The sequence below is a fragment of the Parambassis ranga genome, chromosome 2, assembly GCF_900634625.1.
Source record: "Parambassis ranga chromosome 2, fParRan2.1, whole genome shotgun sequence".
Classification (NCBI taxonomy): Eukaryota; Metazoa; Chordata; class Actinopteri; family Ambassidae; genus Parambassis; species Parambassis ranga.
The window spans coordinates 8,349,152-8,376,386 of NC_041023.1; the positions used below are offsets into that span (position 1 = coordinate 8,349,152).

The following is a 27,235-nucleotide window of genomic DNA, read 5'->3' on the forward strand; positions in this document are numbered from 1 at the left end:
CTGCAGGGAGCCCCGAGTGATGTGAAGTGCACAATATGCCACTCTTGATTTTCCTTTTTTACTTTCAGATATTATCTGAGAAGTTGAGACATTTTTCCTTAATTTTCCGGTAGCAGTCCAGAAGTGTTTTTATGGTGGTTTATGGTGTGTTACTCAGTTTGAAGCTCACTTACATGATGTCAGAGGTGCTGCAGTGGTATCTGTAGTCATCATGTGCTCTGTGGCCTGAGACCATATTGGCAGCAATGCATTTACTTGCTAATGTGGCCATCACAGCTACATTATCCGCCCCATCAAAGTGACAAGGGCAAAGATAAAGCACTCTGTTCGGCTGTCCATGAGATCATTGGAAAGTGAGTTTTGTGGATGTGGGTTGGCAGCATGCAAAGTTTTCTTTTCGAATGTTTCTTTGAATACACTTTGTTTATGCCTCTACGATTTGACAGCTGCAGAACAATGAGACTGTAGTGGCTGCTGGCTGGCCAGTTCCACCTACACTTAGTATCCCTCGGTGGTAGAACTCTCACACTTGGCTGCCTCTGTAGCTTGGTAACATTGTGGTTCTTTGCATGCATCAGTACGTAAGAAAGCACTCACACACTGGAAAAAAACAAATGCATTGTCTGGACAACAAATGGCTTTGTTGGCCACTGTATGTTCTGTGCAGTAAAATAGGATTTCCCTGGTGGAAGTGCTGCAGAGAAACCAACAGGTACACTGGCTGTGTATTTGTTTCTGTGTGACATCTGTGTTCCAGCCAGATAGTTTGTCTGTCCTAGTCTGTTCTGTGCCCCGATTCAGACTATCAGTCCTCAGGTTGCTGAGTAATGCAATTGCCTGTGGAGCACCTCTTGTCAGCTCCTTTTTAAGCTTTTCAAGACCCCTATAAGAGGTGCAATGCCTGTTAGTATTCAGTCCCCACCATGAAAATGACCGACCTGAATGACTGAGAATCTTTGACATGTGTCCTGCTGTTCAAACTCCATACTGTACATAAAGACCATTAAGATGCAACAGTCATACACTGAACAGGCTGTATGAAAGGAAACTTAGTTTGTAGATTGGAGTAGGATATGGACCCTCGGGGATGTCACCCACTGGTTTCTCAAACGGCAGTTTTGAAGCTCAGTGTGAATCTCTGGCTGTCACCTGAATCTGTGTAACATGAGGTTAAAATTGGGGAAGAGAAGCTGTGTGAGGGGAACTCAGGTGTCTGAGAGAGACTGCTAGTAACTTATCACAGACGGCATCCTTTTGTCATTCATTACCATTACCTTAAGTTGGACATGTAAACATGACAGGAAAGAGGGGATTGATTTGCCTTCTGGGGCCAGTCATAAGTGGCCATAATAGAATAGCAACGTGTCACACAAATACTGTGCAACAGTTTTTTTTTGTTAGAAGGTTTTACAGATAACTGTGCCTTGGCAAGTAGCTGTGCTTTATACCTACATATAAGGTATAAGAGCTACTGTACATACCATAAATTAGCTGGTACGTGAAGAAGCTGCCTTTGAAAATTTAGCAGTTGCTTCCTTCTCTTTTGGCAACAGTCTTCTGTCAGTTTTTGTCTTTTTGCTGGTTGACAGTGTTCCAATCCTTTTGGCTAACCACAGCTGCAGTGTGATTCAAGGCCTGTTTGCAGTGATATTCCTCTTCTTCTGCTTCTTTTCTTCCTTTGGTCATTATTTCTCTCCTCCAACACCAGACTCCTTTTAATGTCTTTTTCACTTCAGCACATGCCAGTGTTGGAAGTGGAATTATCTGTACAATAAGCAAGCTTTGTTGTGAAAAATGCCACTGTGGGCAAAAGCCCTTCATTTCACAATTTTTGTAACTGAGGGCTGACCTGAGAGTTGTTGGCATCAGCACAAAGACTCACACAGTGAATGGTGGCTTTATCTTTCCTATTCTAATAAGACTCTCTGCAGCCTATCAATGCTTACCGCCCTCAGAGAAGTAAATAAAGTAATCTATTCTTTCCACAAGTGTTTTTTCCTCAACACATATTAAATTGGCCTACAAATGGAAATATATGCTGTGCGTGGTGTGTGTGTGGTTGTTCTGTTGCCTTGTATTCATTCCTCATCTCCTCCTTCCTCTTCTCTTTTTATTGTTTTGCTTCAGGTTTAACTACAGATCAACACACCATCTCACCACCAATGGCTTCTTCGAGTTCCTCAATTGGTTTGATGAAAGGGCATGGTACCCCCTGGGCAGGATCGTTGGTGGCACAGTAAGTTTCTCATCTTAACTGAAGCAGTGAAGCCTTTCTTCACTCTGCGTCACTTCCAGAGAGCTATAAAAATATGTTGTCTATAAATGTGTTTTGGCATCTGAATTTGCAATAAAATTATTACAAACTATTGTCTGACCTGAGTTTAAAGAAGTTATCACTGTTGTTTAAAGATAATGGTCTGTGCTTTTATAGTGGTTTCCTACCTTTGAGTTGCTCTTTATCCTTTACAATGTTTCCCATTGATTTACTGTTTCTTGAAGTCTAGTGTTATGGCTGAATTTCAAGGATGTCATCAAATTCTGTGGAAGGTGTTTTGTCATCCAGAGAACACTCTATTCTACTAGGGGGTCCGTCATTCAGAATTTTCAAAGATGCTTCTTTTGTGTTGTCAAAGCAGCCTCAGTCCTCTATGCACATAAATAATAGTGCAACAGGACAAAGGCATGGCTTACATTTGTACAGGTATAAGACTCATGCCTTACAATAGTATTAAAGATTTTTTGCCTGGCTGCTGAAAGGCCTAGGTTTGAACACAAATTATCCAAGTCAGTTTATTTTGCTATAAGGCTTAAAAGTGGGATGAGAGTCAGCAACTTAAGTCTAAGGCTGTGGTACTGTGGTAGTTGCTGGCTCATGTGAAAGAGTGGAAACAACCTGAAATCTTGCTGATACTGTCAAAGGAACTGGAGTTGTCTACACAGTCTCTGGGCTCATCTCAGGGATAGTGTGAGGATCTCAGACACCAAAAAGCATTTTTGAGTAGAATCACAGTTCTATGTAAGACTGAGGCAAAAAGAAACGAGGATCTTATGACAATAATAGATCCTAGGCATTCCACAATCCACCTAGCTTAAAAATTCTTAGAAATTATTTATGAATTGCTGATTCAGGGTTAAAATAAAGACTAGGATACATTGATATTGCTATATACTATTCTCTAGTCTATTATGTCAATCCATTGTATATGAGATTGAAATTAAAACCCTAAAGCCATAGATAAAACAAACTGTTGTGTATCCAAACAATCCCATGTCTACCATAAAGGAGTGTTTCAAGGGTTATCTGGGGTTAGCCAAGGCAGTTCAGGGATACCAGAGAGCCTTATAAGCCTCTGCCCGGCTGCATGGATTTAAGCCACAATCCAGTCGTAACAGTGAACTGTTAACTCGAGAGATTCCCCTTGGCTGTCATGGCCTCCCTCCTTACTGGCAACAACTACAGTGAAACGTTAAACCTTTTCTGTGAAAGATGCTATATGATGCATCGTTTTCCCCAACCTCATCTTCTTAGCCCTGCATCCTGTGAATTGTGAGGCCTGTGTAAGTTAAATAGTCTCCCTTGCCTTTTTAAGAACTCCACCTTGATTCGTTTCTCTTTACCAAGCTTCATGGACACAGCGTTGCACTCTGAGCTGTAATTGCACTCCATCTAATGATGCATCAGTAATAAATAATCCAGGTCCTTGGTGCCCTCTACAAGTGGAAATGTCTTTTACCATGTTTCCATTATTGACTCCAGCTAAGATGCTGAGATAGCCTTTGTGCTTGTAGTCTGACTCTACACTTTTCCTTTTTCCCCCCCGTCTCTGTGCTGTATAAACACATTCTTTCCGGCTGATTGGGGAGCTCTTCCACATAGTTGAAACACCAAGACATGTTAATGCTGTGCATCCCTATCAGTTGCTGTTATCATTACAGCACCAAGCAGATGGTTGGGGGCAGGAGCTTTAGCCATCTACATGCTGATGTTTGAATGTACTTTTCACTATGTAGCAAGAAGCTCAAGGAATTAAAATCCTAAACCCATCCATCAGCATTCATCCGTCATAAGCAATTACCATCAGCTAATGGTAATTGCATATGACAAGCCTAGCTTGTAATAATAGATGTGCTGGTTCTGTTACAGTACATGGACACTTAGTTTAGGCCTTTTACTCAGAGGGTGGAAGCTGAAACTCATGATTAAACTGGTAATCAGAATTGGAATGCATATAGTCTTAAGTTAATTTTCATGACATTTTCAAGGTTCCTGAGCTGCACAGAGCATTGTCTTCTGCATACAGAAAAGCATAGCCAGCCCAGATCCTCCCTTTCTACTCCTTTATTGTCATTTCTTAATGTAATAAGAAAAAAGTAGTAAATCCCACATGGCTCATCACACATGCAAAACTATTCTCTGCTCTAATGTAGTTTTACTGTTTAGCTGTTTCCTTCTACTAGTTGAACCTGACTTAAAATATTTTAATGTAGTCAGCAGACTTTCCTTAAGTCAAACAAGTTAACAAAAAAAGGTCATGGGTTAGGGGCCATTATAAGGGATGTTACCCTACCTAAATAATTCAAGGAAATACACATTTTTGCTCTGAACAATCCATTTTAGCCATTAAGGCCGAAGATTTTGCTGTTTTTTACACGGTGAAAACCAAACTTAAACTGAAGGAGAATAAGATAAATTAGTTCTCATGTCCTTCTGTTGTAAGTGTATAGATGAGTGGCTATAAAGTGTGACTCCAGCGATTTTAGTGTGTATAATTTATGAAGTGATTCTTCTGGCCCTGAGGTATGCCTTGTACTGTCTCAGCAATTACAGAGGTCACGCTGTCCTTGCAACATTATTATTTTCAAAACTGTCAACAGATGATTGTTTTCTGCCTCACTGCCTCTGAGTTAAGTTACTTGTATACCTTTTGTATGTGACATTATAAAAATGACTGATAATCAATACCAATAATTTATACTTATGCTGCTGAATTTACTGTACCTGTGTAGTGGAGCTAATGTGTTGTTTTCCTCACCTAACTGTAGTATCTGAAGAAACATGCCAGAAAGCAGAATGACAGTGGCATTAGAGAAACGGGATGTTGTGAGGGGATAAGTATTGTACTGGAGATGTTAGGTTTGTGGTTTGTTCGTTCAGATATCTCAGGAAAGCCTTGATGAAATTTCTTCAAATATGGCAGTAGCTTTTACTTGAGGGGTGTTGTATCTACAAAATCCCTGTAAAAGCCTGTTCATTGCCTTTTCCTGGGGAGAAAAAAGTACCTAACTCCAGAAACACAAGCACAGCAAAGCAAAAAAAGAGTAAAGAATAATGGTCTTTGTAGAGGACAGTTCCTGTAAATTATTATCACCACATTGTGCCAGTCCTAGTTTGTGGAAGCGAAACCCAGTCAGACTTGAGGAAGAATTAATTTGATTTTTGGCTGTATTGATTTTTCGGGAAATTCACAAAATCATTCATAAAGCATGAAGAGCAACACATCTGTCCTACTAATAGGCACTGTGTGAAACATAGCTTGATATTATTAATATTCTCTTAGTGCTTACACTTTGCCACCAAACTACATCATTATTAATGTCTCACTGATGCACTCGGTGCCTTACCATGATGCATTATTGTTGTGGTTTATTTGGAGTCTGTCTCTAGTCCTTTATTTTGATGTTGTAAATGCTCCCTTGCTTAACAATTGGGTATTTTGGTAGTAAGCTGAAAATAGTCCCCTACAAATGCACCGGTAACAAATGCTGTTACTCAAATGTTGTCCCAGACCTTACAGTGCTCAGATAATCTGAGGTATTTATGTGGCTTGTTTAAAAACAGGACTATACACTAGCCATTTTTTGTTTATTTAAAATCTACATTTTCAGTCTAAACCTTAAACAGTAATTCACTGTGGACTTGATATGTAAGTTTAATGCCAGATGGCAAATGACTTTTCGCCTTACAGGATTTCAATAGCAGCTGGAAGGGTCGTTCTAACGGCCATACCGAATGCAAATGTCTGCATATAACATGCAAATCTATGCAGGAAGGATCTAGGAGAGCTGACAGAGCAATGCTAAGAACTTACATTAACTTTCTATCAGTTAGAAAAATAAATGTAATTCTCTTCAAATGTCTTATTTTGTCTGACTGACAGTCCAAACCCATAGATAGAGAATTTGGACTCTAAAGACTCTGCCTTGGAGTCCAAGGAAAGAATTGGCTTAAATACCACTCAGTTGTCACATTATCTGCAACAATCTAGTGCCTTGCTCAAAGACACCATGACAACAGTCGCCAGAGTGGCAGAAATCCACTCACTCATTTAATTGTGAAGATTATACTTCTTTGCATGACTGAACGAGAATTTTCTGAACATAGACAGATTTCAGGGAAGAAGAACATTTCACTCCTACACTGCTTTCGAAATCATTAAATGAATGTGTGAGATCTCTTACTCACATCATGGCTGTGCTTTTAAAACATGTGGGGGTTTAGGCAAGTGCTGGGGAATAATGAAGTCATAGTCCATAGTCTATAGTCCGATATTCTACTGATTGACAATATATGAGGAAGTCGTAAAGCCATTTCTGTGTTACTGTGACTATAATGCTTCCCTTTGCATTCACCCTTTTACCTGCTAGCACTCTGTTTGACCAACCTTGTGTCACCTTTCAACATCTATGATATATGACAAACATGTATATATATATATATGTATATATATGATCTATCACCTTTCTCCTTCTTCCTCTCCAGCCTCTTTGCTTTTTTAGATTTCACTTTCTCCACTCTCATTGTCCCTTCACACATCCACTCTGCTTCTATTCTTTGCTCCAGCCTTTATCTTTACCCTGTCCCCCTCCTATGATCCCGACAGTCCTCATTAATTGTGTATGATAGCATTAAGTCTGTAAGCACTCAGATGGGTCACACCATTTGGAAGACAGATGAGCCGATATCAGTTAATGTGACAGTTGAGTGCTTTTTTTTTTTTCTGCTTAGACTGGTCCAGCTGCCCATTTCCCATTTTTTTATTTCCCTTTCACTCCCACCCACCCTCTACTCCCAGAGGACAACTGTCAGTTGGTCTTTCTCCTGAGCCAGAGACAAGGAGGGAAGGCTTCTCTAATGTGACAGTTCATAACAACACTGCGCTGTCAAGCCAATCAACCCCTCTTTGTTGTCATAAGGACAATGAGTCATGCAGATTTTTGGTAACAGCTTTTGTCAGTTTTTTCCATAATGGGCAGGTTATGTAATTGTTTTTTTTTAATGGAGCCAAACCACAGTTTCTGGCCATATGTGTAATATTTTAGGGTGCCTACTGTAAAGTCCAAAATTGGTAATAATTACAAGATTAGGATTGTAAATGGCAGAACTCTGCTCCATTAGACAGAGTCCAATCCTCAGAGCCAAGAGGGAAGACATGGTTGATTTTCATTGAAGTAGATTGGCTGGTAAAGCTTAGGTCTCCTAGGCACTAGCCAATTAGTGACGTGAAGACCTGAGTTTATTAACAGCAGTGTATGGACGGCAGCTGCAGCAAGCACACATTAGGGAACAGTCACACGTTGAACATAACCTTGCTTTTCTACTTGAGACAGCCACGGTGTACTGAACCAGGCCCTAATTGGATCTGCTCTCATGTATAGACGAGAGAGGGCCACTAGGCCTCAGCTTCAATTCAGGAGAGGGCGGAAGGGATATCTCTTGTGTTAAGCAACACCATACATGGCAACAGATGCATCCAAGCAAAAAATTGATTGACACTGGTGTGAAACAAGGGACAACTTCTAAGACCTGCTTCAAATTAATAAGCCAATGCTGGAAGTGCCAAAAACCTCTGCTTATTTTGTGTGAGTGTGTGTATGGATACTCAGGTCAACTGTTTTTTATTTATTGAAAATGTCTAAAATGTCCTCTTTGTGGTCCTTTTTTATATGGTTGCACACTTGTATGTCTGAAGCCACAAAGTTCTCAATGGATTTTTGATACATCTTGAATTATATGTTTATCCATTTTCCACTGGTTTCAGACTTTGCTGGAAGGTGAAATGTGGCAGGAGAACATAATACATCTGTGTATTGGCCGCACTACTTCTGTAGTTCTCCAGAGATGTAGCATGTTCTTACAAATGTATGTCACATTAGTCATTTGGCAACTAATTGTTGTTACTTAGCTACTCGACTCTACCTAAAGATGCCCAGTGCAAATACTGACCCCTGATGAAAAATTATCTCTAACTTCCTTTTGTTTCTAGTAAACTTGTGTGTATTTATGTTATTTGCTGTTTTGCATTTTTGTTTTCTGGTTATGAGGCTACTGCTTGATTTCATTCAAAAGATGATTTACTCACTTGATCACATTAGCTTACCCTGTGTTAGCATTTACCCTTCAAAATTGCAGTTCACACTTCACTCCTTCTCTCTGCCCCTTCTCTTAGGTATACCCTGGGCTAATGGTGACGGCAGGCCTTATCCACTACGTTCTCAACCTGCTCCACATCACAGTCCACATCCGAGATGTGTGTGTTTTTCTGGCTCCAGTTTTCAGTGGCCTGACTGCCATCTCCACCTTCCTGCTGACACGGGAGCTATGGAACCAGGGTGCAGGACTGCTGGCAGCCTGCTTCATTGCCATTGTCCCTGGATATATCTCCCGCTCAGTTGCTGGATCTTTTGACAATGAGGGCATCGCCATCTTTGCCCTGCAGTTCACCTACTACCTCTGGGTATGTACACTGAACAATGGATTTAGGGGAGTAGCACTATTTTTGCATTTTAGAAAACTCCGATGCTGAATTATTTATCCACTTCCTTGAAAGGCATCTTTGCCGATGTGGAGCCTAGGAAACAATGTGCTGCACTGTAGAACCTTGACAATAGGATGACCTTTAAGAGCAGATTGAAAAGACCTCCAGTTAAAGGTTAAACTCCCCCTCCTTCCCCTACCAAATTACTTCATGTATTTGAGAAAGGTGTAAGATTTTTGTTTTTTAACACAAAAATCAGCCGATCTTGTTACCTTATTGTATTTGCAGTGCTACTGTTTTCAATGCTTTTATATTTATTTTATGAATAACACTTTTTACCCGGTTTATTCTTGTGCTGCAAAGTAGACCTTGACCAAATGAAGTGATTCAGATGAGAAGGGAAAGGTTTCTTTTGAATACTGCTCAGATGTTTACAGGCTTTGCAGGAAGGTTTGTAGCTACTGTGCTGTTGCCATATATTTTTTGAAATGGTGAAAAAAGGCTTTTTCAAGCTGAAGATTTTACTTTAGTCTGTCCACCCTTCAGTTGCATCAGCATCTGTCTTAGGACCCTGCAGCCCTTACTATAAATTCATGGTGTGTGTGTGTGTTTGTGTGTGAGAGAAAGACATTGAGGAGCTCTGCTTTGCAAACAATCTTATCAGCATCCTCTTCTTCTGTGTTACTAGGGTTGACCTTGACAAGAATTTAGGACAGTTTTTCATCCTGTGAGCATTGAGTTGTGTCTATTCAGTTGTATATATTTTTTTAAACTCTGAATTAACTAAACATACAGTAGAATTTGTCCAGATAACCAGAATCAATCCTTTACATTCAACCAGACTTCTCTCAACATTAAAAAACTGGAATAATATTATAGTAATTCATGTGGATTATTGACAGATGCTACTGAGGAAAGTGACTTGAAAGTGATTTATTGGACATGCTTTCATTTAATACAGTATATCGCATCATTCCATTGAGTCTGTAAAATCATTTTCTATTAATTAAATTGCCTCATTTTCCCGTACTCTGGCACAGGTTGTCAGGTACTGAATGGATATGGAAGAATACTTAAATGACAGCAAGTTGTATCAATGTAAAAGAGATCAAGCCTAAGGCTAAACTGATAAGAGTTTGCATGGGTTTTATTTATTAAAATTGAACCTGCTAGTGCTTTATTTAGCTGTCTCGTTGTTTACATTTATAACAAAACATTATGACAACAAAAGACATCACATATAAAAACAAAATAACAGCAGCATTGATTCATTTTTCTGCCCCAGAACTGATGCTTGCTGTAAACAGAATCATGATGTCCTCCTGTTTCGGTGCAGTTGCGATGCTGTCATCAGCTCTGGCATCTTTTGCTTTCTGTGTGTTGAGCTTCTCTGTGTCTTGTGCTGTTCAATGCATTTTTGCAAAGGATATTATTTATTTTTTATCCCTGAAAGCTTGGGTATTATCTAAAAAAGATTACTACATGATGGAATGCCGCAATCCTATTGGCACCAGTGGAGGCTTGTACATATAAGCCATGTCTATTATTGACCCAACTGTAGCCGTGTGGTTGTAGGCAGATATTATTTGTAGCTGGTTCACAATCCAGTGAACTCGAGTCACAAAAATCTAGCAGACAAATGAAACCTACTTATTTTTAAAACTGTATTGTATTGTTACCAGCGGTGTAATGAGACCACCTGCTGCTGATAGAAGTACTTTCACTGTTCGGAACAGTGTAAAGTCTGCAGGAGTCGCACAATTATGCAGATGTGTATTTTGACATCAGCATTCAGGATAAATGTGTCTTAGCTCATTGTTGTGGGAGGCAGTTACTGCACAGCACTCCGTAACAAATTCTACTGCTAAGCCTGAACTATCCACGCAAGAAATGCAAGGACATGTTCTCCTGATCATCGCAGATGTTTAATTAGTAAACATTGAAAGTAAGCTTGTCATTATTTTTCACATCGCCTGTGTGTGCATAAAGATGTGTCTGTGACGCTTCAAATGAACGTTAAAGGTGTTTTATATACATATACATATGCTTTGACAGTTACTAAAGGGAAATTGGAGTTGGAAGAATGTTGGCGAGCACGAAAAGTGTTTTTTAGGCCTTTGTTTAAAATTGTGCTTTAGTTTCCATAATCAGTGTTATTACAGTGTCATTTAAATTCTAAAACTTCCTGTATATAATTTATAGTTTGAATGGCAGTGGGGCCTATTGTTAAAAGGGCTGATTAGTAGGCAGACATTTACTTTTTAATAAGCAGAATAATTCTTTTATTATGCATGTTACAGGCAGCCTTGTGTAATAATAGTAGCTCATGGGCTGTTTGTCCTTTTTTTTTAACCTTCAAGGTGCTACTTTCCTTTTATGCTTGAGTGTAAAGACACGCTGTGTAGTGGAAGCTTTCATCCAGGTCAAAGTAGTGATGCAGGTATGTCGTCATGCCATTGCCCCACTCCCGTTTGTCACAGTGTAAAAAGCCTGGCATTGCACTTGCTGCCGGCTTGGAATGGACCTTTTATTCATCCAAGGATTTAGCCATCCCCGGTGCTTTGTCAAATCATACATGGATGCGTCTTCTACATCTGGTTTCAAGGTAGTGTGAGTCACTGTGGTGGAGTATGCTCGCGGACAGCTCCATGGCCCTTTTTTGAACCCACTTGCTGTCACTGATCTGGCAGTGACCTCCACTTCAGCATCCAGGTGGCTGCCCGAGGATGCCTGTTGTGTCCACAGTTTAAGTCTTGGTACAACAGTACTGGCTGTTGAACCAGTACTGTCTGTGTACTGGTTCAACAGAGTGAAATCAAACTGCTGTTCCAGTCACTGGGAGAATTTACAAACATTAAACTTACACCATGCAAATCTGAAAGCTAAACATCTACACTGGGTTTTTGCATACAAGCTAAAATAGCACTTTAAGGAAATATTTCATCTGTGTAAGCTCCTACCACCGACACACTTTTTTAGTCCTGTAAGTCAGAAAGGATTACGGTAAATATATGTCTGAGTAAAAACAACGAATAGGTAGGCAGCTCATGACTCGTAGACATCTATTTCTAGTTCGCTAATTTATATTGGTAATTGTATTGGAAAGGGAGCAAAGAAAAGAAAATTGAATTGATATGAGTTGAGACTGCAAGCTCAGCAGAGCTGCAGTCAACTGAGGAGGTGAACTTGAGGTGAGCTGTGGCTTTGCACTCAGTCAGGATGATCTTCGTTATGGCATAATGCTCTGGAAAAAACCTTCTTTTTTGCTTTTGCTGTTCTTAGAGATGATACTTACACATGAGGCTTCTTTCCTGAATTAATCTATCAGAAAATGTGTTGACTAATATGATTTAAAGATGATGATGATAATGGCGTCAGGTCATAACCAAGCTTTTTGAGCCTGAAAACAACAACATCAACTGTCAAAAATTGCAGTTCCATGAAAGGGACTTGCTTACAAGATGCACACAAGAACTCTGCAAGAGTAAAGGTCCCCTGACTCTTTGCTACCAAAATGGCAACACCTTTAAAGGGTTATTTCATCTTTATATGCGTCACCATTTAACTTTTTGGTACTAATTCAGGCGTTGTCATAACCATTTGTCTCACTTAAGTGTGTGTATCAGGGTGTGTTAGAGGCAGCTGTTTTTTTTTCTACATCACTAATAATGGCCTCTTGTCATCTTCCGTATATGGACAATATGTCTCCAAGTGAGGCAGGTGTTCCTCGCGACAGCCATCACTGCCTCTTAAGATGACATGTCATCAACAGAACAATGCTATTGAAAAAAAAAATCCCCATCCACTCACATCCTCTATTCTATTTGGCAAGGACCCTGAAAAACAATCATCCTGGCCATGCACCACTGCTTCCCATTATCAGTCTCATTTACCCACATTTGTCTTTGCGTTTTCCTTTCCTCCTCTCCTTCCTTCTTCCATCTCGTCTCTCTTTAATTGTCTTTGTCTTTCTTTGTCCCTTCCATTGTTTAGCTCTTGCTGTGTTCTGCTTTCTGCCTCCTCTTTCTTGTTCTTCCCACCTTACTTTCTCTTCCTGCATCTCATTATTGCTCATTCCTTTCTTTCACTCTCTTCTCTCGTTACTCGTCCTTTCGTCTGCACAGCAAAAAATGGCACAGAGCTATTCTCTCAAGTCTCAACCCAATCTTCATTATCCAACTCCTTCATTTTATCCGCTAATAACCCATTCAACTCCACTCGCATAATCTCTGTGTTTACCCCTCACCCCCACCTCACCCCACCCCTTGCCAACACACACATACTCACATGCTCCCATAATCTATAATTGAATCCTCTCACACACAGGAGAGCTGCTTTTTTTTTTTTTTTTTTAAACACTTCGGCTCTTCGTAAGACAACCATGTACACACATGCACTTGCACAGCCCTCTTCCTTTGCTCTAACCCTGTGCACTATGCTTACATTGTTGTATTCCACTCTTTCACTCAGCTCACATTTAATTAGCTAGACTGGTATCACACTGTGACTTGTGTGTCTTCACAAAGAGATCAGCGGGTGAGGCACCAGTTGAACATGGCTTGTGTGGACAACACAAGCCTGCATCCCAGATTTTGACTGGCTTGAGTAGAAATATTGTCTGAGGACAACACATCAGTTTGTGCTGAATCCATTGTTAACTATTCTGTCATAATGCTTGTTTTCAGTTTTAAACAAAAGACAATTATGAAGTGTTTAGTGGCTTCGGCATTTTACACAAAGTACCCCTTCACCGTTTTTGTGTTTTCGTAATTGATCAATGATTTAAGTCACTGTTTGAAATCGCTCTGTTGATTAAATAAACAAATGTTTGTTAAATTTATTTTAATTTTAAAGTTTTTTTGTGTCGACTGCATATGAGTTGTATGGAATACTACTTCTCTGCAGCTGTTTTTGGTGCAGCAGTTTTCCCTGGTTCTGTAGCATCAATTGTCAAAATTCTATTTTTTGACAGTGTCAGAGTATCACTTTTATTTTGATTATAATTATCGACTCTGATGAACTTGCTGTAAAACTGTCAGAAATTGGGGCTGTAATTATTACTAAGACACATTTTTCGGGACAGGATTAAGATCACTGATTAGGGTATGTAATATTAAATGCACCCTGTCTTGCCTACAGAAAAATATCTTATCTGAATGGGGCTTAATTGTCTCGTCAGCCAGACCAAGCAGAACCACAAGGCACTAAACTCTGTCATTTCCCTTTTCTACAAACCAAAAATATCTTGGTTGGTAGAAAGTCTTCTAATTGGGGGAGAATCCAATAACTACAGATCACCAAACACTGTTATGGCACCTACAGTTCACAGGACCATCAAACAGTTTTTGATAGAGCTGTTTGTCTGTGGCTGGATATTTGAATGGGCTAACATTGGTCCATGTCGGGGTGTAATAAAGCTTGTCTCTACCCTCATTCTCTTTGGTACCATGATCATTTAAAAGGTCACAGCTGAGTGTGACTTCCATTATTTGGTTGTTTGATGTTTGATTCTGTTGTTGTTGTATGTTTCTAAATGTTATTGTGTACTCTTGCTTGCTTTATCAGCTCCTTCCATTCTGAAGGAGAGCTTGTTTACAAGATGTTCTTGTCTGAACCAAAATTCTCCTTCACTGCAGCTGGCTCTTCCATACCTGCTGTGATCATTATACTATACTTATTAAAGTATCATAAGTCTGTTTTATACAGTTTCGAAATATTACTGTGCGTAAGTAAGGAGTGGATGCAGTAACCAGGGTGAATCTTAAAGAGAGATTGCAGCCTTTCTTAGAAGAGACTGCAGATTTTTTTCAGTGTAATTGAAGGAGAGTAGATTCAACTGTCCCTGAAACAACTCTTGGACTACTTGGCCTATTTTATGTTAAAGTGTTCATGACCACCAAACCACTGTGACTCTTATGTTTGCTCTCTGTTTATCTTCTTAGGTGAAATCAGTGAAGACGGGCTCTGTGTTCTGGACCATTGGCTGTTGTCTCTCGTATTTCTACATGGTAAGAACAGTCATATAAACATTATACATTAGAGATTGACTCAAGAACTTATTTTATACAGTCAACCTTTTGAGTTTTGTCTGAAGATTTTCCCTTTTTTCTAGGGCAGTTTTGTGGGGTTTATTTCAGGGTTAACAGCTCTTTTCGTGTTCCAAATCTGAAGCAGAAGACGATAATAAACCCTGTCCCTGAGTTGGTACTGTTAAGAGTGGCTGTCTTCTGTGAAGTCCAGCAGTGACATGGCAATGCATGGAAACTGAGATATGCAGTTGAGCTGCATTATTTATGAAGCCCATCAGGGGTTGATGAGAGATAAGATAAAAAAGACAGTCCAGGCACACTGCCTCAGCGACAGATTGTTTGCTTGTGTGCGAGGGAGTATAGGCGCCTATGAAAATCTCCAGCTTCCTCCTCATTCCAGGCTAAATCTCTGTGGCCGGCAGTGAGACAGATGTCAAATGAAACAGATTACAGAAATCCAGCTTCATCGATCACACTGCATTCAGAGGGAGGGGGAGGGAGAGGACAAGGGAGACAAGAAAAGGGGGGGAAAAGGGGGAAAGAGGGGAGCGGTGGAAAAATGAATAGGATAAGAACAGAATGGAGACAGAGGAATAGAGAGGTGTGAAAAGATAACGGGGTAAAGGATTGGGGGGATGAGATTGGAGAAAGAAAATATATGGTGATGTATAATTTCTACACTGTCCTAGTTGGGAACATTGAGTTTCCATGCTTCCTTCTTCTATTACTATTCCCTCTCCTTCACAGCTGCTCTCTCCCCTCCCTATGATGTTCTGCTAGTCTGTATCTGCAGCCCCCTTACCTCTGCAGATGAGTCCTATTGCAGAGACACAAACTTAGCTTCTACATCTCTATCAGCAACACCAGGTTGCTGACAGCCCCCAGTTTCTTTTAGCCTTGCACACAAAGAACTGCGTGCACTGGTGGGCCCTCCCTAATTTCTTTTGTCACCCCATCACCTTAAGCTGTCATTTTAATCAGGATATAGCCAAGACTATGTTTTCACTTGGGACTTAATTGAATGTGACTCTTGTAAGGCCGATATGGAGACAGAGAGAGGAAAGATATTGGCCTGGACATTGGTAAGATCAGAGGAGAGAGAGAGAGGACAGGGAAGGACAAGATTAAAAAGAGATGGACAGGAGCCACACAAACCCTTCTGGTAGCTGCACAGCATCCTTCTTCTAACCCCCACCCCCTACCCCCCAGGGTGGAGAATGGTGTAAAGGCAGGACACTGCCTGCTTGTTTCAGTCTAAAAGCACTGGCTTATTTTTCCCTCTAAAGTGTCTACGGCCCCTTGAGCAGAGGAAACTGTAACTTCAGGGCATGTCCAAAGCTCATTTGCTTAATCAACTATTGATTGTGTGTTGTGGATGGCTCCTTAGGTGATTGTTTAAATTATGCAACTTATCTTGACTTTTTACACCATGTTTATGGCACGGCCTCAGGGATGATAATGAGTCAATGTTTTGTTTGTGGAAGGGGGAAATTATCTGCAGAGACTAAAGCCATTTTTTGTACAGTGTTGGTGACTCAAATAGTACTTATATAATATAATATGTGGAGGTTTAAATGTTATGGCTGATTGGTGTGGGTAACAAGGTAATCTAGATCTGCACAGCTGACTTTTTATTTTCCTCTTAAAGTCTGTATGTGCCAGAGAGTCTTGGCTGGTATCGGAGATGGCACAGATAACAACTGGTTGCACACATAAACAGTACATTATTTTTCATTTGTATTGTTATTCAGAGTGACTCCTTAACAGACCCCACTTATACCCACAAATACATATTTGGACTCACAAACACAGCAAAACCATTGCACGCTGTGTTCTCTATATCCTCTTTAGAGTGGCCCCATGGTCATCAGATAAGCCCGGTATGAAATGCAGGGAACGATAACAGCTGAAAGACTTTGCTCCAAACAGTTTCTGATTCCTGCCCTGTGCTGTTTCCCTGTGGCTTGGGCAGAGGGCTGTCTGCCATAACTTCAGATGTGTGTTTCAGTGCGTTTGTGCATTTACACACACACACACACAGTAGATTTTGGTGTGGTAATTTATATTTACCTGGTTCTCTAATGTGGGCAAAGGACCACTGTCCCCCACTGTCTACCGCAATGAAATTACACTTTGTAAACAATGTTACAGTGCTATTCAGGACAACAAGATATTCAACATTCAAGGAGATGGGTATATTAGCCATGGCCACAAGAGGTTCAGAATAGATCTGGTGCTTGAGAATGAGTCAGTTGAGGTTGCCTGGGAACCCATGGGCTTCCCTCTAGTCTAGAGGTCTAGCAGACAAGGTCAGCTGGGTAGAACCTCTGGGGTTATCTCAGGACTTGCTAGAGGGATTTTATCTTCCAGCTGGCTTGAGAGCAGCTAAGGATCCCCCAGGAGAAGCTGGAGGAAATTGCTGTAGAGAGGGAAACCTGAGTCTCTCTGTTCCTCCCTATTGCTTCTGCAATTTAGAGAATTGCCCGAACAATATTTAAACGCTAATCAAGAGTTTTTGTCTCAACTAGACGAAAAGTGAACTTTGTAAATTATTCCTGCAAATCATGAAAAATCTTTAATTCCGTATTTCTCATCCCTCTGACCTGGCATTGAGCTTTACAACTGATTTTTTCTCCATCCAAAGGGAAAAACAACTTTAGAAAAAGTGTTGTGTCTGAGTCAATAATGCAACTCACTCAGTAGTCTTACTCAGAGTGATCAATATTTTAAAGAGCCTGTTGCATTAGGGGAAAATTAACATTGATGGGTCCTTCTTCTGACCATGATATGACTTGGATACTCTCCTTTCACATTGAGAAGAGAATGTAGACCACGGCCAGCTGTAGATATAGTGTGCCGGACCTGCTTTTTTTGAATTACAGTTAGTTTTGGCTGAATGTCACAGAGGGACTTTGGTTTATCTTCTGAGACACTCCTCCACACTTCCTCTTCTTCCTGCTGTGTTTTCCTCACTGCATCATGCATGCTTACAAAAATTAACGTAACAGACATGGTGTCTTTAGTCTAGTTTCCAGTGTTATGTTTTCAATTAGTTCCCAGCCAGTCAGCAACAGACACGTGATCAGCCATCCGTATGTCAACACTGAAAATGAGTCCAAATTGAAGTCATATCTGGTATCCATTCAAGTTACGGTTCACATGCTACTAATTGGCTGTCACCATCTGAGAGAACAGATTCAAATGACTGCCAAAAGATAATTACACCAGCAAGAACTTATTTAGAGTTTTTTGCTCTCTGCCTTAATATGCAGCATTAGGGCTTTTATCAATTAGACATGATGTGCTAGTTTTTCCTGTGAAATGAATGCTCTTTTCGTCATTCTAAGCAGGTGCAATGGGGCTCTTGCTGACAAGCTGCTGTGAATAAAGGATCAAACAATTTGCGTATATATGTAATCCCTTTTCCTGTTTCATTCACTCTCTGCTGTCTCTACCTCCTCTTAGGTCTTATATTCTAGTACAAATCTCCTGTTTCTAAACACCACACTTTCTCTGCATTTTTTCACTTTTTTTCCATCCTCTTCTGTCTTTCTGTCTAGTGCTCTCACCATCTCCATTTGCCCTTTGCCTTAGACAAGTGCAGGCAATTGAAAACTTGTCAGTGATGTTTTTGTGGAGTTGTTTTTTATGGCCCCTACATTCACCACGGTGATACTTAGCGGACCTCAAAAAGCGGTTGAGGTATAATTTTAGTGGTGCTTTTAAAGTTATGGATGTAGCTCACATTTTACACCTAACATGTAAAATATGATGGCTCAGTTTTTATAGGATCTGTATATGTCATTTTTAATAGCTCTGTAGTTGTGGCTAGTAATGAATAGGCAGTAAGATGTCTTCACATCTGGCGTGAGACAGGATTTCTGAAAATAGGATTGCGGGCTCATATAAATTCCAATGACATGACAGTTTTTCACTATTGGTTGTGGGATATCACTTTCTATGTTCACTATGTGGCATTGTCTTATTGCCTTCATTACTACAGCAGTGCTTACATATTGTAATAGTCCCTTTTAAGTAGTAGGCAATTTATACACTATGGGTGTCATGCTGAGGCTGTAGACTACATATTCTTTTAGCATACTACATGGCATGTTGATAAATAAATTACCTGCAGATGTGGATTGAGTTTTCACTTGAAGTTAAGGTCTCCATGGGGAATTTTGCTTTATCAGTGTTGGCTCCAGGTTGCAAGCCGAAAAATCATTGCACTCTTCGGCTTCTAGAAATGATTTGTGTTTCACTGAATGTTTCTTCAGGTTAGATATATTATATATTGTAAAGTATACTCAACTATCACCCATATGCACTCTCAGGGACTGATATTGAGCACTGGTTTAATGCATGTGAATCTGTGCTCTGTATTAATGCTGTAATTTGGTTGATATCCTTGCAGGCTCTTCTTAAGGTTCCTAATCCTAGTTATCATGCATTTCTTACACTATGCAATTATTTGAGGTGATTGGCAGTAAAAAGATGGCTCGTTGAATTAAAAACACCTATTGGCTTGAGTCCAGTACACATGGGTACTCAGTGTTGCCAGGGGTTAAAACTGATTGTAGAAGTCGATTCCCTACCGGAGTGCCGAGCCACAGTAATCACAGGCTTCAACATCTTGCAGATGAAAGTGCACATGTGGCTGACATTATAATCTGCACTTTCGCACAGACCTTTATATGAAAAATTAACATTTTAATGCAGGCCTGATTGGGTTTGACGCCTAATTAACACCATGCATAATTCAACTTTTTTGTGTCTACTGGACTTATGGAGGTGGAGGCAAATCTGACCTGAACTTTGAATCTTTGAATCTGAATAATTAAAAATGCAGAATCGAAGGAGAATTATGTATTGTGTCAGTTTAACTCTCCACCTAAACAGTGTAAAGAAGTGTTGGAATTCAATTAACATTGATTGGGTTACCGGTAGTATGTATAGGAAAGAAACTAAAAAGAATGGCTCTGTTTCTAGGAAAAAAGACCAACAACACACACAAGAAAGGAGTAGCCTATATTTCTGGTTGTTCCGCATATTTTTAAGAGCAACGACAGGTAGATGTGCATCTGCAAAATTCTTACTGACAAGTTGTTTTGTATGTGTTTGTTAGGTGTCAGCATGGGGAGGTTACGTGTTTATTATCAACTTGATTCCTCTACATGTGTTTGTGCTGCTTCTGATGCAACGCTACAGCAGAAGAGTGTATATTGGTAAGTTGCACACAACACACAAGCAATTACATCTGATAATAACTATGACAGCGTGACTCAATATTTGAAACTCCTCCACATACAGCAGCTGAAATGGATTGCTTTCAAATGTTCTCTCTCATGCTGGAATAAAATGCATGCAATAAACAGACAGACCACCCCTCTTTCCTATGCCTCTTCCAACATCATTGCTTAACTATTTGACCCTGAAACGAGCTCAAATGCTCAGTTTATACCTGCGCTCGCCTCACATCCGCTGCCATTCCATCATTAGTTGTGCAGACATCCACACACCCACACACCACTTAACAGTAGATGCAGCCACCTGCTACCTGATCATCTGTTTTTTTTTTTTTTTGCGAATACCACGGGCAGTGCTGGTGAAGAGTGTAGCTTTGTTATCCCAGAGAACATTCCAGTTTCACAGAGCTTAAGGCATCTCCAGCACATTATCTATTGGCTCAGAGAACCTGTGTCACCGTCACGTACACAATTGTTGCCATGTCGGTTTGTAGCAGGTACTCCTGTCGTGGTCAAGATAAATGATACCATGTCAGGTATCATGATTATATATTCTACTCTACTGTAATTATAAAGTGTAGTCTTGGAGTGCTATGAAAATAAACTATGGCCCCTCCACAAGTGTGAGGGCTTTGACCTTCCTCTGCTGTATTTCCAAACCGTTCCTAAACAATGGATTAGATTGCCCGAGATGGAAAAAAAGTGTAGTTTTTTTTTGTAGATGAGCTGCAAAACGTCTTCAAGAAAACACTACCAAGTCCAACTGCCTCGCTTCAACTCTTTCAATCAAAATGACCTGGATGACTGAGAATCTTCATCAACATGTAGCTCCTTATTTAATAGCCCGGTGCCTTCTTACAAAAAAAAGAAAAAATTTAATAAGAATGCCTTGCAGTCTATGTTCTCTCACAATTCATCTCTTTCTGTCTTGAGTCAATAGCAGATGTGTGAGAGAGAGATTGCTGAGGGCGGTCACAACTACTTAAAAACGAGGCGCACTCTTCAGGAAGAGTATGAAATCTTAATTAAGCTGCTGTGTCTGCGAATCGGTTCCCCTAAGCTACAAAGGTGGGAGTCGCACTGTTCTGAGCACTGTCGCCTCACTCCGAGCCAGCTCCCATTTTCTCAGTAAATGACATTAGATTAGGTATTTTGTATTTACTACCTCTGAGGTACGACAGTAAAAATCAATAGACTCTAAATACCTCTATTGTGGTTGATTTCCCTTAGTGGAACCCAAACTGAAGTGAAGGTGTAGAAAAAACTTTTTTCTTTGTGCTGTAGCTTATTTTGATTTCTTGTTTTTCTCACTTTGTTTTCCTGCATCTTCTTCACAGCTTACAGCACCTTCTACATTGTGGGCCTCATTCTGTCAATGCAGATCCCATTCGTCGGCTTCCAGCCAATCAGAACCAGTGAGCACATGGCTGCTGCCGGTAAGTCTCACTTTTGTCTACCTGCAAAGAGTGAATCCTGTAGGCTTCCTGAAAGAACAGGGTCCCTTCTTAGACATGAACGTCAGCCAGTGATTCTCAGAAAATTTCACAGCTTGATCTTTCAAGTCAGTCACAACCCAGTCTCATAAATACATGCACACAGGTGTAATGAGAATTTTTCCACCACCTAATGAACTCATGACGCTGGTTTCACCGATTCCAGTGGACATTTAACAAAAAAAGCTACTTTGATCTCAAACATTGGATCTTTACATGATTCCTTGTTTCAGGCTGTCACTGCAGGGCTTGTTTTGTCAACTTTTCTCCTGTGGTGTGGTTAAAGGTGTGTGTGTGTGTGTAGCCTCCAGCTACCTTATCAGATAAAGTTTAGAGGCTGTTTTTTTTTTCCCACCAGCATTTTATAATTGTAGCCTCTATTGTCTGAGTATCTCCTATAAAGGCACCAGTTAGGAGTAAAATAAAAACTAAAAGGTTTTTTGTAGTAAAAAAGGAAAAAGAAAGAGAGCCAGAGAAACACTTAAGCATCCTGCACCTTTGCACATGTTATGCCTACTGGAAGACAGGTTAGATTGGTTAGTCACGGATATATTGATATTGATCTATTCATTTATTTAGCCATCTCATGAGCCTAGTGTTTCCTGTACATGAATGCAAACACAAACAGGCAAATTAGGGCAACTGCTACACACCAGAAATTATATTTTAGAGCTCTAATGTCAGCCTGCCATCATAACACATTTCTGCTACGGGGCTGCAAACATTAATCTATCAAAGGTGTAACACTGTGTACTTGCTTGGTATCCAAAGCACCTAGTAGTGGATACACACACTTTAAGATTGCTTGGCTGTAGCAGGAATCAAATCCCCTTGTGCTGACGGTGTTAGTCACGCTCCGTCTGTAGGAGAACACTGATTTAGAATACAACTACAGAATAGAAATACGCATGCAGCTTCACATGCCACCCATATGGGTTTAGTACTTTAAGTACTATTCATTTTGGCTTGTGGGTAGTTTATTAAAGCTTGTTGAGTTTTCTCTCTTGAGTGGGCCCATCTGCTGCCTGACAGCATGTATGGGTGTGTATGTATGTGTATGATTCCTGTGTTTATATACGGTTAGTGGCAGCTTATGGAAGGCGAGAGCAGCCTTCTTGAAGAATTCACCCAATGCGGGTGTACGTTGAAGTGTCCCTGTTTTCCCAGGTTGTCTGCAACACAAACAGCATTATGAGAGGCTTTGAAGAATGCACCACCAAAAATTATCTTTGGCTCTCTCTGATTTTTTTGGCTCCCCACTCTCTCAAGAGAATGCAAGGGTGTTTTTTTATGTCGTTGAGGTAGCAGCTGCTCTGAACATCTGGTGGATGCATTCATGGAGCACAGTGGGAGACAGGAAAAGAGTGACAGAGCCACAGACCTGTCGGTACCGTCGAGATGTCAGCCCCTGAGGCAGGAAAACGGAGTGGCGTAGAGTGACAAGCATGTTAGCACCATGCGGCTCTCCAGGAGACAGGCAGGGGCTTAACCTTGGAAATGGGTGAAACCTGCTGTGGGTGGCAGTGGGCCAGCAAAGGAGTGGGGTGATTTCACACAAGGTTTGTCAATGCAAGGGTGATGAAAACGAGAGAAACCAGGCCTGTCTATTTTCAATGTTTATATAGCAAATTCACCACACAAACAAGAGACACAGCTCTGAGAAAAGTGACAGAGGAAAAGGAAAGAAGTGTGACCAAAGAAAGATAAGGGGAAGTCTGCCTTATTTACAGAAATCTGTCTCATGCATTTGAAATATGCTGTCCTGCAGTATTTGTCTTTCACATCTGTGTGAACAGCCAGAGGGGATTCTCCGAACTGCTTTGTCGAGATTTCTGCCAAAAAATGACAACAGTGCTTCTTAAACACGTAAACCCACTTTGTACCCTGCAGGAGGCAGCATCAATCAATGAGGTCCTCCTCAAATATTCAGAGAGGACTGCCTTTCCTTGTTTGCTCATCCTTTTTATTTTCCCCCTGTTCCTTCTTCTCAGGTGTGTTTGCACTTCTCCAGGCCTATGCTTTCCTGCAGTATCTCAAGGACAGGCTGACCAGACAGGAGTTCCAGACACTTTTCTTCCTCGGAGTCTCTCTCGCTGCTTGTGTGGTCTTCCTCACAGTGATCTATCTCACATACACAGGTATGTTTACCCAAAGTGGAAAAACTGGCATGCAGAGGTTTTAAAAATAGCAGCAAATGGCTACCCTTTTTTCCTCCAATATTTGTAACACTGTTATAAAATTTAACTTTCTTTTTATGATTTATGTCTTTATAACTGTGACACTGTTCCCAGTGCAGGACTTTATATTACAGTGAAAAATTAGCCTGCAGTGACTAGAAATGTGACGGGAACGAAACGATTGCTCAGATACTGCGTTGGTGCAGTTCAGAGAGCATAGTGAGATTTTTACATTTTAGCTTCCCTTCAGTCAGACAAAATGAAGAAATTGAGATATCAACTTTTACTCCAGGAAACTGTGTCAGATATTTTTCTCACAGTGTGCAAGCTAAATCGATTGAAAAGATTAATTCAGAATAAGAATAATCAGTTGTAGCCCTTCTTGTAAGCCGTTATCTCCAAGTCAATATTGTGACTTGGCAAATGAGGACACGTCTCGTAAATCAATAAATAAACTACTGACCATAAACAAACAGCTAATTGAAATTGAAGAAAAAATCCTGTATCAATTAACGCACTGCTGTGTCTGCTAACATAAAGCAAACACAGCAGAAGTGTGAAATGTAGTTGCTGTTATGTTGCAAAGTTTGCTAAAATGCAGTTGACATTCTGTTTAATATAAAAATTATAGTGAGATAAAAATAGAAGCGGGTAATATCTTTACTGTTGTCTGTTCTTATCATGGAAAAAAAATGGATTTGGCTTGGATTTGGTGCACAGCTAGCTTTTGTACACGGATCAGTTGACTACATTTTGATAGCGATCCAGATCTGGGATTTCAGCCATTTTAGATTTTGTTGTGTTTTTTTATAGCCAAAAGTTACAGTGTGCTCGTAATGCTATCCCCTGATGGAGTGGCCTCTAGAACACCCAAATGGGTTTCTAATCGCTGCTCCGTTTGTCAGAACATTTAAAAATAAACAAATATAAAACAGCTTTATATGTTGGAGGACTGTTGAGTGAGGAGGAGGATTGCATGAAGTGAACTTGTCCATGTATTGTGTAAGAATGGCCTGGTTGACTGCAATGCGTGCGGCCAGCTGGGTGAACTTTGTCCTTGGTTATGTTTTTCTCCACTTCTTTTCACCTTGTGGCCGCAGCGCAGGGCTCGGGGTTTCAGAACATTTGCCTCTTTGCTGTTTATTGATTTTATTTGTCTCCTTCTCAAGTGTTAAGATTCCGTTACTCATTCAACAGATGCACAAAGCTTACTGTTTTATTATGAAAGCACCAGTGTGAAGAATTTATTCAAGTGTAATATTGACTTTGCTTCTTATTTTCATGTTCCCTCAAATTGGTCCCAAGAAAGTGGATGGTGTCATGAGGTTGAAGGTGTTAATTAAGAGATCTATTTTGCACAGGACTATGTAACAAGAGCTGTGGTGGTACATAGCATCTACTGTGCAGTAATGCTGGCATCTTGGTCGCGTGCCTACTTTAGAACCGATTGGTTACTCTTGTACACACAGCCATCCAGTCTGTTGAGGCTTCATCTGGTAAATGCTGTGATCTGCAGTTGGAGTTGGTGACTGGTGATGTGCCAGTTTTGCAGTGAGACTGTGCATGCTCAGTTTTTTTCCTCAGGGCCGGTTAAATCAATAAATCACACTTTTGCTGCTATTTGACATGTTTTAATAAATATACATATATTGATCCTGTCATGCATACACTTCACAAAATATGTGGATAAGGCTTTGTCTGTGTTGCCTGCGAACATGTGAGTGTGTGCACGAGTGAGGGAGAGAGAGAGAGAGGGACCCCCAGGCAACGGTTCAGCGCTGAAATGTATTCCAGATCAAAGCCGAACCAAAATAAGACATTTGTATGCGCGCACAAAATGCCCTGTGCAGTTTAATTTGCAGCTTAAATGGTTTCAGTTACATTTATAAACAAGTCAATTCAAGTAATTAAGTTGCATCAATAGAATGCATTTTCTGCATTGACATGTTCTCCACGGAGGGCGTTCTCGGTGTTGGAGCTACATTTGACAGAAAGTTTGGCTTTTGGCCACATATGATTTTTTTTCCCCAAAAAATAACAGCTTTATGCTTTTTAAGCAAGATTTTCCAAGCTGTTTCTGTGAACTTTAAAACAAATGCAATCCAAAAACATCACACCATAATGCCCTCTTTACTCCTCTCTAAAAGGGCAATATGCTTAGTCTTTAAAACTGATTGAGAGCAGCTTAATGTACTATATATCTTATGCTTCCACAGAGTCAACAGCTGTTGCCAGAAGGCACTGTGTTTTCAAGTTGTCTGTACTTTCTTCTCTCTGTCTATCCTAGTGTGGGGTGAACTCAGTATGCAAGGAGCTTTTAAAGATTTTTAAGATTTCCATGAATTTATGTAGTCATTTCATTTCCATTTATGGTTTTGACCATGATTTAAGAATTCACAATAATCTTAACAGAGTTCCTCAGTGTTAATCTCTTATCCTTCAGGTCCCTCAGAGAGAAATAGGACCTCCTGTTTCTTAGGGCGACCCACAAGCACCTTTAATTTCAGTTATACAGGGGCAAACATTTCTACAGCTGACATTTCTAAGACTCTGCAATTTACACCAAAAGAATGGCCACAATGAATGAATTTGAATGTTTGACATTGTTGTGGACTCTTTGGTCTGATATGGATGTAAACTATTATCTCTAGTCCACATTTCTCTTGCACTATAGGCCAGATTATATTCTCTGTTCTTGTTTATTAAAGCTGCTCTGTCCCTTTGAGTAAATAATTACATTATTTATGTTGCAAATTAAAGTATTTAAATAATCTGCTGTGGTATATTTTTGGTGAAACTGGCACCATTCATCTTGGTCTTGTTTATATATAAATATTCAGTTCAGTAAACTTGCCTTGTCTTCTAAGGCTTAAACTAAGAGCATTAACTATTTCTCTATTGATTGCCGTTTCTGTCTCCAGGATACATTGCTCCGTGGAGTGGTCGTTTCTACTCTCTCTGGGACACCGGGTAAGCTCTGCTGACCTTCACACTCTCTCCGTCGATGGAACACTTGTTCAGATTGTGTGTGTGTGTGTGTGTGTGTCTGCTGTAAACTCTCTTGCAACATCTCAGAGGGGAAAACAGCGCAGCGCAGGCCGTGTCGAGCTGTTGTCTTTACTTCCACACAGCATCAGACACCCTGTGTTCTCCAAACGCACTGCAATGTGTTTGATATTTCAGCACACCCAATCAATCCTCCACTTACTCCTCCCCACCACCACCACCACCCCAGTTTGCTGACTGAAGCAGTATGGGATAATTTTTTTTCTGTTTCCTTTTGAGGCTGATACTAATTCCTTAATGTGCTTGTGTTTTTTCTCTTCCCCAGCTGTAATCACACTTGAGAGAGAAATATTTAAGACTACATGGAAAGTGCTGCATAAGCTCAAAATGAATAAAAGGAAACACAGTTTAGAAACCAGCAGCCTAAAAATAAAACATTACTCATCAATTGTGCTAAATTTGTTCATATTTTACTATAAGCATGTGGAGGAGCTAAATTACCTTTTTTTTCTTCATAATTGTGGAGTT

General features: G+C 40.3%; 1 protein-coding gene across 1 annotated transcript in view; it reads left to right on the plus strand.

The window, feature by feature from the left end:
• Positions 1-27,235, plus strand: part of LOC114431650 (dolichyl-diphosphooligosaccharide--protein glycosyltransferase subunit STT3B) — a 60,390-nt gene that overhangs the window by 23,629 nt on the left and 9,526 nt on the right. Inside the window, exons 2-8 of the mRNA XM_028399224.1 lie at positions 2,128-2,236; positions 8,448-8,735; positions 14,699-14,764; positions 19,911-20,010; positions 21,369-21,467; positions 23,516-23,662; positions 26,623-26,671. Coding sequence (XP_028255025.1) covers positions 2,128-2,236; positions 8,448-8,735; positions 14,699-14,764; positions 19,911-20,010; positions 21,369-21,467; positions 23,516-23,662; positions 26,623-26,671 — 858 coding nt within the window. The remainder of the gene's footprint in view (positions 1-2,127; positions 2,237-8,447; positions 8,736-14,698; positions 14,765-19,910; positions 20,011-21,368; positions 21,468-23,515; positions 23,663-26,622; positions 26,672-27,235) is intronic.